This window comes from Astyanax mexicanus, chromosome 23, assembly GCF_023375975.1.
Source record: "Astyanax mexicanus isolate ESR-SI-001 chromosome 23, AstMex3_surface, whole genome shotgun sequence".
Taxonomy (NCBI): Eukaryota; Metazoa; Chordata; class Actinopteri; order Characiformes; family Acestrorhamphidae; genus Astyanax; species Astyanax mexicanus.
The window spans coordinates 8,748,975-8,761,055 of NC_064430.1; the positions used below are offsets into that span (position 1 = coordinate 8,748,975).

General features: G+C 38.9%; 1 protein-coding gene across 1 annotated transcript in view; it reads right to left on the reverse strand.

Moving 5' to 3' along the window:
* Window positions 1-4,538: 4,538 nt before the first annotated feature.
* The window catches only part of galr1b (galanin receptor 1b), a 68,157-nt gene continuing 60,614 nt past the window's right edge, over window positions 4,539-12,081 (reverse strand). Inside the window, exon 3 of the mRNA XM_049471160.1 lies at window positions 4,539-6,900. Coding sequence (XP_049327117.1) covers window positions 6,583-6,900 — 318 coding nt within the window. The 3' untranslated portion in view covers window positions 4,539-6,582. The remainder of the gene's footprint in view (window positions 6,901-12,081) is intronic.

Consider the following 12,081-nt stretch of genomic DNA (forward strand, 5'->3'; position numbering starts at 1 on the left):
CTCCTATGATCAGTTTGGATGCTTCCTTATTCGGACCTCACAATAAGAAAACCTGCAAAGAACCAGTCTGGCCCCAACAGAGCCCCGCCCGCTACTTCAGATAAAGAAACACCATTTTGGTCATTTTGGTTTAGAACCTCAAAACAGAACAGTACACAGCAGGATTAGCCAGCAGACTTTGTTTGACTGAGGGATCTGTACCTACTGTCCATAGTAAGTCAGCAGATGGAGGAGATTCTAATGAATACAAAGTTCTTTCAAATAATAAGTTTTGTGCTTTTATTTCAGCTAAGCATGGGCTAACTTAGCTTGGTTGTGTTTTATCATTTAGCACAAGCTAACACTGTTGTGTGGTAAACGCTAAGTGTTTAAAAGTGACAGAGCCCTTAAACGGCTCATTTTAAAGAATATAGATAGTGATTTCTCTTTATGTTAGACTGATTTTGTGCAAAGAACATCATGATGGTGTTTTTTATTTTATTTTTATAGCCCATAGACCTATTCTTTTATAGCCCACGTAGCTGATGAGGACAGGATGTAGTGAAGTCCTTTAGTCCGCTCTCTAAACTGCTGTTTGAAACCAAAACTAACCGGACCAAACTTAACACAAACTTTGGTGTTGACTCTGGTTCAACTCTTGAGGTTTTTCTGACCCATTTCACACCTGATATTTTAGTTCAGACCAAACGAGGTAACTATGAAAGCAGCTGGAAAGGGGTCGTCTAGATCTGACATCACAGTGAAGCCAATGAAATTAGCCTTTGGGTTGCTAAACACAAAGCTACAGTCTAATCCAGCCAAGTACAGCCTTAACTACACTGCCTATTGTCTTCAGCTAATCGCTAATCGTGCTAACTGAGAGCACCCACAAAGGGCATTAATGCAATCCCATGAGAGTTGTGTTATCTCAAGCCCACAATAAGAAGCAAATCAGAGCAGAGGAATTTATAATGGACTATGTTGTTTTTTTTTTTTTTGGCATAAATCCCTCTGGATTTCATAAATGAGTGGAGTTACCTAATAAAAGAGAACACAATATAAAACCTACCTGATTTTTATTTTATTTTCTTTCCAAAAAAGCTTTTAGAGACATGAAAATCAGTTTTGCAGTTGCCATGTTGGGGAAAAAAACAACCTAAGAAAGCCTAAATGGCCCGAGATGAATTTAAAATGTTCTACTCACTGCTTGTGGTGGTTCCTTCAGTATGAGAACTTCCAACGTGGAAGAAAATAACCCGCTGGCCTCTTCCGCAGTCTCATCTGCTCATCTGCTTTGTGTCTTTTCTACATGAAAGGCAGAAATTCCCACGACTTGGAGACAAGAGCCAAAGCGCCAGTGATTATTTTCTGAAGGTACCTGCTTTGTATTAGAGCTGCAGTCTCTCCTCAGAGCCGTCCTCTAGCCTCAGATGCTTTCAAGCAGTTTTGGCTTTGGGAGTAACAGAACATTACGTTGAGGTGATATGTCTGTATAATTATTTATTTAGAGATTAGATACAGTAAGGCCTTCCATAAACATGACCTTGCGTGGCTTGCGTTTCCTGTTCATAAAGAGCTGCTCATGAGAGCACGTAATACAGCACAACATTTATAAAGGGGTTTTGTGCACACCAGTCATGTCCATTCTTTTTTTTTTTTTATTGGGATGGCCAGAAAGCTATATAGAGGCGCTACAGAACACAGTACACATTTTTTTTTTCACAGTAAACAAAACATACTAGTGTAGCACTTCATCAAAAACACAACAGAAACACATTTAGCACTTGACAATCACTTGGCAACGCAGAGTTTACAGCAGAAATATTCACAGAAATAGTTACAAGGTTGTGAAAAAGTATTTGGTCCCCCAGTTGCCCCTCTATTCTGCAGATTTGTCACAGGGAATGTCGGCAGTTCTTGAAACAATGTGTAATATCGAGGAAAAAATTTAAGAGACGACTCCAGTGTCTGAATCAGTTTCTCTGATTTTGCTATTTCAAGGTTTATGTTTGAGTAAAATAAACATTTTAAACTTTTATTCTATAAACTACGGACAACATTTCTCCCAAATTCCAAGTAAGAATATAATCATTTAGAGCATTTATTTGCAGAAAATGAGAAGTGTCTGAAATGACAAAAAAGATGCAGAAATCTTCAGAAAGGTTCAGAAATCAATATTTGGTGGAATAACCCTGGTTTTTAACCAGTTTTCATGCATCTTGACATGTTCTCCTCCACCAGTCTTACACACTGCTTTTGGATAACTTTATGCCTGCACTCCAGGTGCAAAACTTCAAGCAGTTCAGCTTGGTTTGATGGATTGTGATCATCCATCCTCCTCTTGATTATATTCCAGAGATTTTCAATTTGGTCAAATCAAAGAAACCCATCATTTTTAAGGGGTCTCCTATTTTTTTCAGAGCTGTATATACCCCTCATTCTTGTATGTATGTTATATCCAACACAAAACACATTTAAAAGCAACAGTATGTTGCATTTTTACCTTAAAATAACAGCTTAGAACTCACTGCGAGGCTCCACCTACCTTTAATATGAAGATTAGCACTGCTATCATTGCTAGTTCGAGCTTGGCACACTGCCATCTGCACTTTGTAACTTTGGTGAAGCTCGTATTTGTGCATTTGTGTGATTTTCACGTCACAATAATAGGGAATGCCCTATATAAGTTATAGATAAGGGTTCATTTTATCAGCTTTCACCTCAATGTAGGACTCAAACTCTTCTAATTTAATCTCCTCTGCTTGTATGCTCCATTTTTAGGGACCCTGTGCTGCCTGTGGCAAATCATCACCCGCTGATAATAATCAGCTCAGACTCTAGAGATGAAGAAAGAGGAGCACAAGAGAGAAAAGCCCCTAAATATCTCCAAGAGCTGGTTAGCCATCCTACAGGTCTCCCTAACCTCAGCTGAGGTCAGTGTTTTTGACTCCACAGTAAGAAGTAAGCTCACAGGACAGCAGCAAGACAAAAAAAACTGCACTCCAAAATACACATCAGTGATCGCCTGACATTTACAAGAAGCCCCCAGACAACCCCTGAGATATATGGGATAAAGTTCTGTGGATAGAGGAGTCTGAAGTGTGACCTTTTAGAAAAGAGAAAAGCTTTGAAAAGAGACAAACTTCATTTCTACATTTGGAACACCTACACAAATATTTAAACATGTTGGTGGTAGTGCGACCGGGTGAAGATGTTTTGCTGCAACAGGACTTTTTTTTTTTATTCTTATTAAAATTCTTACTAACTTAAATCCAATACAGATGCTGTTATGCAGATTCAAATATGGAGTTCCTCCTCCAGGACCTTTCCATGAAAGCAGCAAATTCCTCAACAACCAGGTAAAAGGGTAAAATGAAGTCTTAAGCCCTATGCAGATAGGATTAGTTTCTCAGAGGCATGTCTGTGAAAATATTTCACACATCTCCTTGGTTTTGGAGATGTTCGGTGCAAGATGAACCATCTGCAGCTGAACATCTCCAAAACCAAGGAGATGTGCATAGACTTCAGGAGGTCCAGGCCCTCTGCTCAGCAGCCAATCTCCATCGAGGGGGTCGATGTGGAGGTGGTCAAGTCCTACAGATACCTTGGTGTGCACCTGGACGATAGGCTGGACTGGTCAGTGAACACTGACTCCCTCTACAGGAAGGCACAGAGCAGACTGTACTTCCTCAGAAGGCTCAGATCTTTCAACATCTGCCAGAAACTCCTGCTGATGTTCTACCAGTCTGTGGTAGCCAGCGTCCTCTTTTACGCTGTAGTGTGTTGGGGAGGCAGCATCAGCAAGAGGGACGCTGGACGACTGGACAGGCTGGTGAGGAAAGCTGGTTCTGTGCTGGGATTAGAGCTGGAGTCCTTAACACCACTGGCAGAGAGGAGAGCCCCAGCAAGCTGCTGAACATCATGGACAATGTTCACCACCCTCTGCACAGCACCATCACCAGGCAGAGGAGCTCATTCAGCGGCAGACTGCTGTCCCAGTCCTGCTCCACAGACAGACTCCGAAAGTCTTTTGTCCCTCAGGCCATAAGACTTTTCAACTCATCTCAGCACAGCAAACTAAAGACTCTGTGACACTTTTTCACTCTGGTACCTCTGGCCACACCATGGCCACACCCTCAGCTATGGACACACTCTCAGACTTGCTGATGCCTATAACACTATTTTTATAGTTCTACTCTATTTTGCACTAGTAGTTTCAACTAGTTCATTCATCTACTGTTTACTTATATTTTGCACTGCTGAATTTAAATCATTATATAACTTTATTTGCACTTTCTGTATGGCTGACATCAGTTTTCCCCACTTTATGCACATCAACTGGTGTTCACTGTCTATTGTTCAACTGCACTACCTCCATTCTACATTACACACACACTAAAGACTGTATTTTTACATTTTACATTTTACATTCTATTTTCTATTTGATTGTATTTATATATATATCTTTATCTTTTATTTTTTATATATTTTATTTTGTAACTTTGTGTATTCAATTTGTAACTTTGTGTATTATACCTGCTGCTGGATGTGTAGAATTTCCCCTCGGGGATCAATAAAGTATCTATCTCTCTACTCTTCTAGTGATAAAACTCTGGCATCCGGACTGCAATTGAAAAACAGGAGGACCAGTGAGTTTTTTTTTAAGGCATTCTCGGTCACGACATCCCGTTCAGTAGCTCCTCCATTTCCACACGCACTTATGTTTACGTGGATCTCCATGGAAACGTGCGTCCAAAGTGTAATTATGGTGTGTAGAAGGACAAATTGCTATTTTATTAAATGTGTGACTATTTTATTAAACGAGGTGACGAAACTCTGAGATATATGCGTCTGGACGGAACTAAAATTACTGGAGGACCAAAGAGTTCAGCGAAAAACAGTAGATAATTCAGTCTGTAATTTTCTCAGAGGACATATGAGAAAAACACATACATGGTTGTTCTGGACAGGATTAAAATATGAATAGGGCTAAAGACAGTGATAGTTGCTCATAAAGGTTTTGCAATAAGGTTTTTTTTCGCAACCAGAAGCTGATTTCCCTGCTCTAAGACCCTATCTGGACGGGATAAGTGTCTCAGGGGATTCCGGGTTTTTAAAAAAAAAAATTTATGGGGGTCCTCTGCGATTTTAATCCTACCTGGAACAATCATGTACGTGTTTTTCTTTTTCTCAGGCGTCCTTTGAGAAACGTACAGGCTGAATTATCTACTGTTTTTCACCGAATGCCGTGGCCCTCTGGTAATTTTAGATTTGTCACTAAGTAGAAGTGTGAAATATTTTTCACAGACGTCTCCCTGAGAAACTAATCCTGTCCGGATAGGGCTTAGGCTACTTTCACATTTTCTGGCTGAATTAACATAAATTATACTTCCCCCCTCCCCCAATGAGACACATATCAGATTTTTTCAGGGAGGTAAGGGAACATGTGAAATTTTATCTTTTCAATTTAGATTTCAATTTAGAAAAGCCACTTTTCTACGTGTTCCTCCATCAGACATAAATCCGACTCAGTCATGCAGCAAAAATTTCAGCTATGACATAATCAGATCAGATTTCATGCATCTTTTTGCCTGTTTCATCATCAGTCAGCATCAGTGTTGAGCCAAAATTTCCGACTTCCCTTCTGCATGATAATGCAGTAATGATTGTGACCGGCAGCATCTGGCTAGAACTGTCATTGCAACCAGACAATTGGTAAAAATCCCATCCACATTCAATTGTTTCAGAATGACCAGAAATTAACTCTTTTTACTCTGACTTCCATGAAAGAAAGTTAAGAAAGTTTTATCTTTATCTTTCCTGTAAAGTTGCTGTTGTTTTGGAGATACATGTTTTTCATACTGTGAAATAATGTGACAAATATGCAATAATAGAGAAAATCCGACAGGCAGAAATACTCTTCACAGGATGAGCGGATTGAAGTCGATTAAACATTAAGAATATTCACAAAAGTATTCCAACACAATTATTCTCATAATATTTTAAGGTTTTCCTTTTCTCAACTTTGTCAAAAAAAAACAAAAAACAGTGTATTTGAAATAAGGGCCTTGACTTTTCAAGCTTTTTTTTCAAGTTTTTCAAGTGCCGTTTTTTGCCTTTTCGCTAAGTGGAGGTCTGCAGCACTTTAGATTTTTTACTGTCAAAAATCCAGAATAAATTTAATTACATCCACATTTTTTTACAATTGAGAGCTCTGTCCCCTCAGGCCCTTCTCGTTCCACACTTTCTCAGACGAGGCTCCACAGGCACGGCTTCAGCCTCTCTCGGCCGCTCTCGACTGAAGCTCCCGCTCGTGGAAATGAAGCAATTTGTAAGTCGTTGAGAGGGGGATTGCTTTCAGCCCTCCAAGACCACTTGTGAGAAGGTAACAGTGGTAATGGGATGGTCTTCCTCCTGTCGCTGGCGGCACTTGTGTAACGTGTGTAACGTGTGTGAACTTGTGTAAATCAGTAGCTCACGCTCGCATGCTCGCGTCGCGGCAGTAATTTCGGCCTGTAATTTGAACTGGGTGTGAATTATAAGGCTATTTCCAGGATAAACGTTGGCTCAGGTTCAGCATGATGATGGAGGAGGTCTTTAGGTTCACACGTTGGTGGTGGAGTGCGTGGTGGAGAAGTTGTCCATCCTGATCCGTGTGATTTTCTTGACCGGCGGCGGCGGGTAGAAGAGGCGGCAGGTGAAGACCTGCCGGCATGCTTTGCGGAAGTTCTCCGACAGGAAGGCGTAGAGGATGGGGTTGACGCAGGAGTTGCCGTAGGCCAGGCAGTGCGACACGATGCGGAAGGCGAAGGAGGCGTCATTCAGGGGGAAGTCACCAAACTCCACCCACATGGCAATGATGTGGTGGGGCATCCAGCACAGGAGGAAGGCAGCTACCACCAGGAGCACAGTCTGAGCTGTCTATGGGTGAGAGAGAGAGACAGAGAAAGAGAAATCAATATTCAAAATATTAGATATTTTTTCATTCATTGATAGCTGAAATGTGTTCTTATAAAGTAATAATAAATATAAAGTCCTGATATAAAATTAATAAACTTTTTCTAACCTTTAAAAAAAAAAGGCTTTTATTGTGGTAATTTGCTCCTCTGCAGCGCCCTCTCAGGTTTAACTGTGCTATAGGCGTAGATGATGTTTACATGTACTTTGTACAATATGCAGATCAATCAGCCAATCAGCTCTGCCTCCTGCCCCGCCTCTAAACCCATACATCACCCAGTGCCCCTCCCAAACTACCCCTAAAACTGACTCAAATCCATTTTATTGTCTTAAAGGAGAACTTCTGTGTGAAATGGACTTGGGGTGCAGTGAAACATGACAACAAGTACAAAAGTTTGTCGAAAAGCTCACCTCTACTCTCCCCCAGCATTTTGAAATACTGCCCTTTTAGCCGATGCTCCAAACAGGCTTACAATGCTAGTCATAGGGGCATAGAGTTACCCATGAAGAAAAAAACAAAAAACAAACAAACAAAAAACAACTATATTACACCAATACCAAGCTCAAAGTAGCTCCACACTTCATTGGTAGAATTCTGAGGGCCCTGACTTTTAAAACAAGCACTGAAAACTTTAAAAGTGCAAAGATAGATTAATAAAAACACTTTTTATACCCACAATAGCATCAAGTTGTTCTCTGGGTTCCCACATGTTAGCTGTGCTGTACTGAAGTCCAGTAAATATGTTAATTTAATTCAATAATGGATGTATCAGTGCAGCGCCTGTGCAAAATGTCTATTAGGTTTTCATTATATTGTTTTAGACGAGTCAGTTTCTGTGTGCATTAAAATATGACAGTGCACATGTACGTCATTTAAGTGAAAGATTAGTTCACATTACAGACACACGCAATCAAGCAATTTGCTTTAATGAGTCTGAACTCTCAGAACAGACAATTTGAATGTAAGCAAAAAACATAATTGCTTGAAATTGAATAATGAGGCTTGTAATGTGACCGCAGCTTTATTAAGACATTTGCATCTTTCTTTTTTTGTTTTATGCATTTTCACCCACTGTTCCTTATCGAGTAATTCTGTTTGAGTGAGAATATGTATTCACTGTGCATGAATACCATGTAAAAGGTCTATCCCCAGATTTTCAATAAATCTTAATTGATTAATGAGGCTTGTAATGTAAAAGAAGCCTAGAAATTCAGTTTGTGTTCGGTATGTGTTCCTCTGTAGCTTTAATATTAAGTTTACAATGTAAAAAATCATGAAAAAAACAGAAAACACATTCAATGAAAAGAGGTGTGTCCAAACTTTTGACTGATACTGTATTTAGGAAAAATGAAAGTCCCATCTTTTAACTTGCTCTTAACATACACATCTTTATTACAAACCTGGTTTCATAACAGAAGCAAAAGTGGTTCTTCTATGAATTTGTTAAAATAATATGTTGAAGCACCTGTATTTTTTTTAGATTGTGTATAATTTTTTTTGCGTATTTAAAAACTCTTGAAAAAAAAACATTTATTCACACCTAATTTTATATCTAATAGTTCAGCCTATATCATATATTGAGCCTATGAATAACCCTATATAAACCTTGTCTTTTGAGAGAAAACAGTTATTTTTTCTGTTTAATTTGGATAGCTTTATTTAAAGATACATTTTTAATGAAAGCATTTAAAATATTATTTTTAGTATAAAAAAAATAAATAAGTGATTTTAGTTGATTGTCTCAATTAAAGAGCCAATCAAATGCTATTTTACATGTTTTTACCTGCTCTGTTTAGCTAAAGTTACAAAACACAGAGTATTTACACATTCTCACTCATCTCGCTCAATGATTTCAGCACTAGGTTATTAATCATGGGGTTATGGAATCAATGCCAGGTCCAATGGCATGACCCTTCAGCATCTCGCCTTCATTATGCTGTACCAAACGTAATGAACATAACGACACATTATATTATATCTGCATACTCAACATACCTCCTTAACCATTACAGCACACTGTACATCTCTCCATAATTACACCCCCAAGCCAGGGTTTAATTAAAAGTTAGTTAGAGAAGTTGTAAGTATTGATTATGCATAGATTGTTTTCTGAATGATTACACCTTTAACCAATTTTAATTAAAGCCTACCATGTATTGTTTAGTACTAACACATTACGGCAGTGGAGATGGAATATAAACATTTTAAACTGTGAAAATATCTATCACTATTGTGGTCATTTCACCAGTAGGCCTGTATCATGGATGATGCAGTATATTGTCAGCCAGTTACACTTAACAGATTTAAAACACAGTTTTATTAGAGTCAGCATTTACAGTTATAAACCACAGTTTAGCATGAGGAGCGGAGCCAGCGGTGCAGGATGGCATAGCAATACATCGTGCTTTACTTCCTCTCTTCTATGTGCTCCTTTGTAATATATGCTTTTATATATGTTTTTCCCATTTTCTTCTAATTTACATGGCCAATTACCCAACCCACTCATTAGGACTACCCATATCACTAGTGATGCCCCAACACAGGGTGGGTGAAGACCGAAGACCGATGCTTCCTCCGATACATGTGATAGCATTGCCGAGTAGCATCAAAGCATGCTTGGAGGAAAGTGCAGCGGCGGCTCAATTCTGATACATCAGCTCACAGACGGCCTGTGCTGCACACATCACCCTAGGAGTGATGTGGGGAGAGAGCGCCATCTACCTAACTGGAGGGATCAGGGCCAATTTTGCTCCCTCTGAGCGCCGGCAGCTTGATGGCAAAGCTGCATGAGCAGGGGTTCGAACCTGCAACCTCTCGCTCATAGTGGCAGCGCTTTAGACCCCCCCCCCCCCCCCCCCGAAGGCAACATATGCTGCTCTGAAATCTCAGTGTACCGCATTTTTAGGACTTTAAGGCGCACTTAATGTCCTTTAAAATTTCCAAAAATAGTGTGACCTATAATCTGGTGTGTCTTTTGTATGAATTCTACCAGTCAGGTGTTAAGGAGCAGTAAAGCCACTCCACTTTAAGGGTGAGTTTTCAGTGAAATTTCTCCAGCAGCATTAGCATTACCATAGCACTAGCTCTTTCGCCGTTCGGAGGCGACTTTATTGGCTTACCTGGCTTACCGTAACACTCAGACTTCCTCAGTCTAGCGCGATTAGTGCTGGGGTTAGCGGCTAATGCTAATACTGCTGCACCCAGCCTTAGTGCTGGGGAAACTTCACTGAAAACTCACTCTTAGAGACAAAATATTGGACATCTAAGCTTACTGTAAATAAACGGAAGCACTTTACTCACACAAATAAACCATTTTCAGGAGAGAAATCTCTGTAGATTAACATCCAGCACTCGTTCGACTTTTTTTTGTTAAGAATTACAGTTTTGTTTAGTTAGGTTCCTCCCCAGCTTCCCATTAGAAGGGAAACATGGTGACATCCTTGCTCATTTTTCGATGTAGGCATTCTTACTATTGTCGCTTAATGTACCTTATAATCATGTGCGCCTTATATATGAAAATAGAACAGAAAATACAGTAGATGGTTCTTGATAGTGCGCCTTAAAATCTGCTGTGCCTTACAGTCAGAAAAATACGGTATTTTTCTGCAGTGATGCTGGCATGGCTGAAGTGTGCTAATACTGTAAGCTAGTCAAAATGAGAGGAAAGGAAACATAAATGACTGGTTCCAGAAATTTACTAAGATGGTACTTTGTATTAGACGTCTTTGTGAGCGTGTGCAGTGTGTGTTTTTGCTTTGTCTTGTTGAAAAAAATCCAATGACTTGTGCCTTATCTCATTGACGTTGAAGACTGCTGCATTAACTGGTGGGATATGCAAAATTGGGTCTTCTACACTGAATGTGCCAGATGCCGCTGGACACAATCATTACCACCCACTGCCCTTTTGTCCACTGGATGATGGATGATAATAAATACCTTCTATTATGTATTTCCAGTACACAAATGATACTATGGATTGAGAAAAGTTCAATAACTTACAATCGAACAAAGATGTCTAGTAGATAAATAATAATAATAATAATAATATTAAAAAAATCAATAATCAATCAATAACTCTGAGAGACATGTTGCATTATATAATAGACTAAAAAAATTCTTAGCATATCAAATTATAAAAAATATATGACTCATTTATATTTAATTCATTAGTATCAGAATAGTCTATCTGAGAAAGACTGTGCACTCACTCTTTTCACTGCCACTTCAAAGCCTGCACAAATACTGTGGAAAAAGAATAAAACAGTACCGCAGTTCAGACTCTAAAAGCAAATTACATTCAGATGTACTGCTGCCTTTCTTTTAGGTATGACTCTTGCCTGCTGTAATAAATGAACCAAAGGCTTCATGTTCAGTAAATTATATGGACTACTGAGGATCAAGGTCTCAGGATTGTAAGCGTATGTCTGAGATCGAGCTTCTATATATATATCTATAGCTACACTCATAGACATTGCAGACAATTGAATCTAAAAGGTGTAAATGGACACATTTGGTTCAGATTTCTTTTTTTACCAGTGTGAATGCTTTTATACCTATAAACCACATTCGAAAGCCAGTCACACTGTGATAGCAACCTCTCCATTCTTGATTTCCTGTGCCATCATTTAACAGGAACACATTTAATTCCTTCTTCAGGTGCCTTAATCTGAATTTGTCAATATGTTGACCGAAAAAGCAGGTGTAAACACAGGAAATATGCATTTATAGAACAAAGATGCTCTTTATAGAATAGAATATTTATAGAAAAAAAATTGGCCCAAATTTCTGTATTTGCCAAAGATCAACGGTCTTATCTTAAGTTGCTTTAGAACAGGGTTATTTAGTTAGAATTCAGTTCGGTCCAGTTAGAGAAATTTTTACCAGGCCAAGTTCCAGACCGTTGCCATTTTTATGATTCAGTACTATATACTGTATACTGAAGAAGCCTATAGTAGTTCTGTCGGTGTGTTATGTCATCAATAACTGAAAGACCAAACATATTACAACTTCAAATCAGTATATTTCAACAGAATGTATTGTTTTAAATAGGCCTGTCACAATAATTACACTATCAACCTATCATAAAATAAATGGAAACAACCTAAACTTATAGAGTCTATTAATGTGAATCTGTATGTTAACTT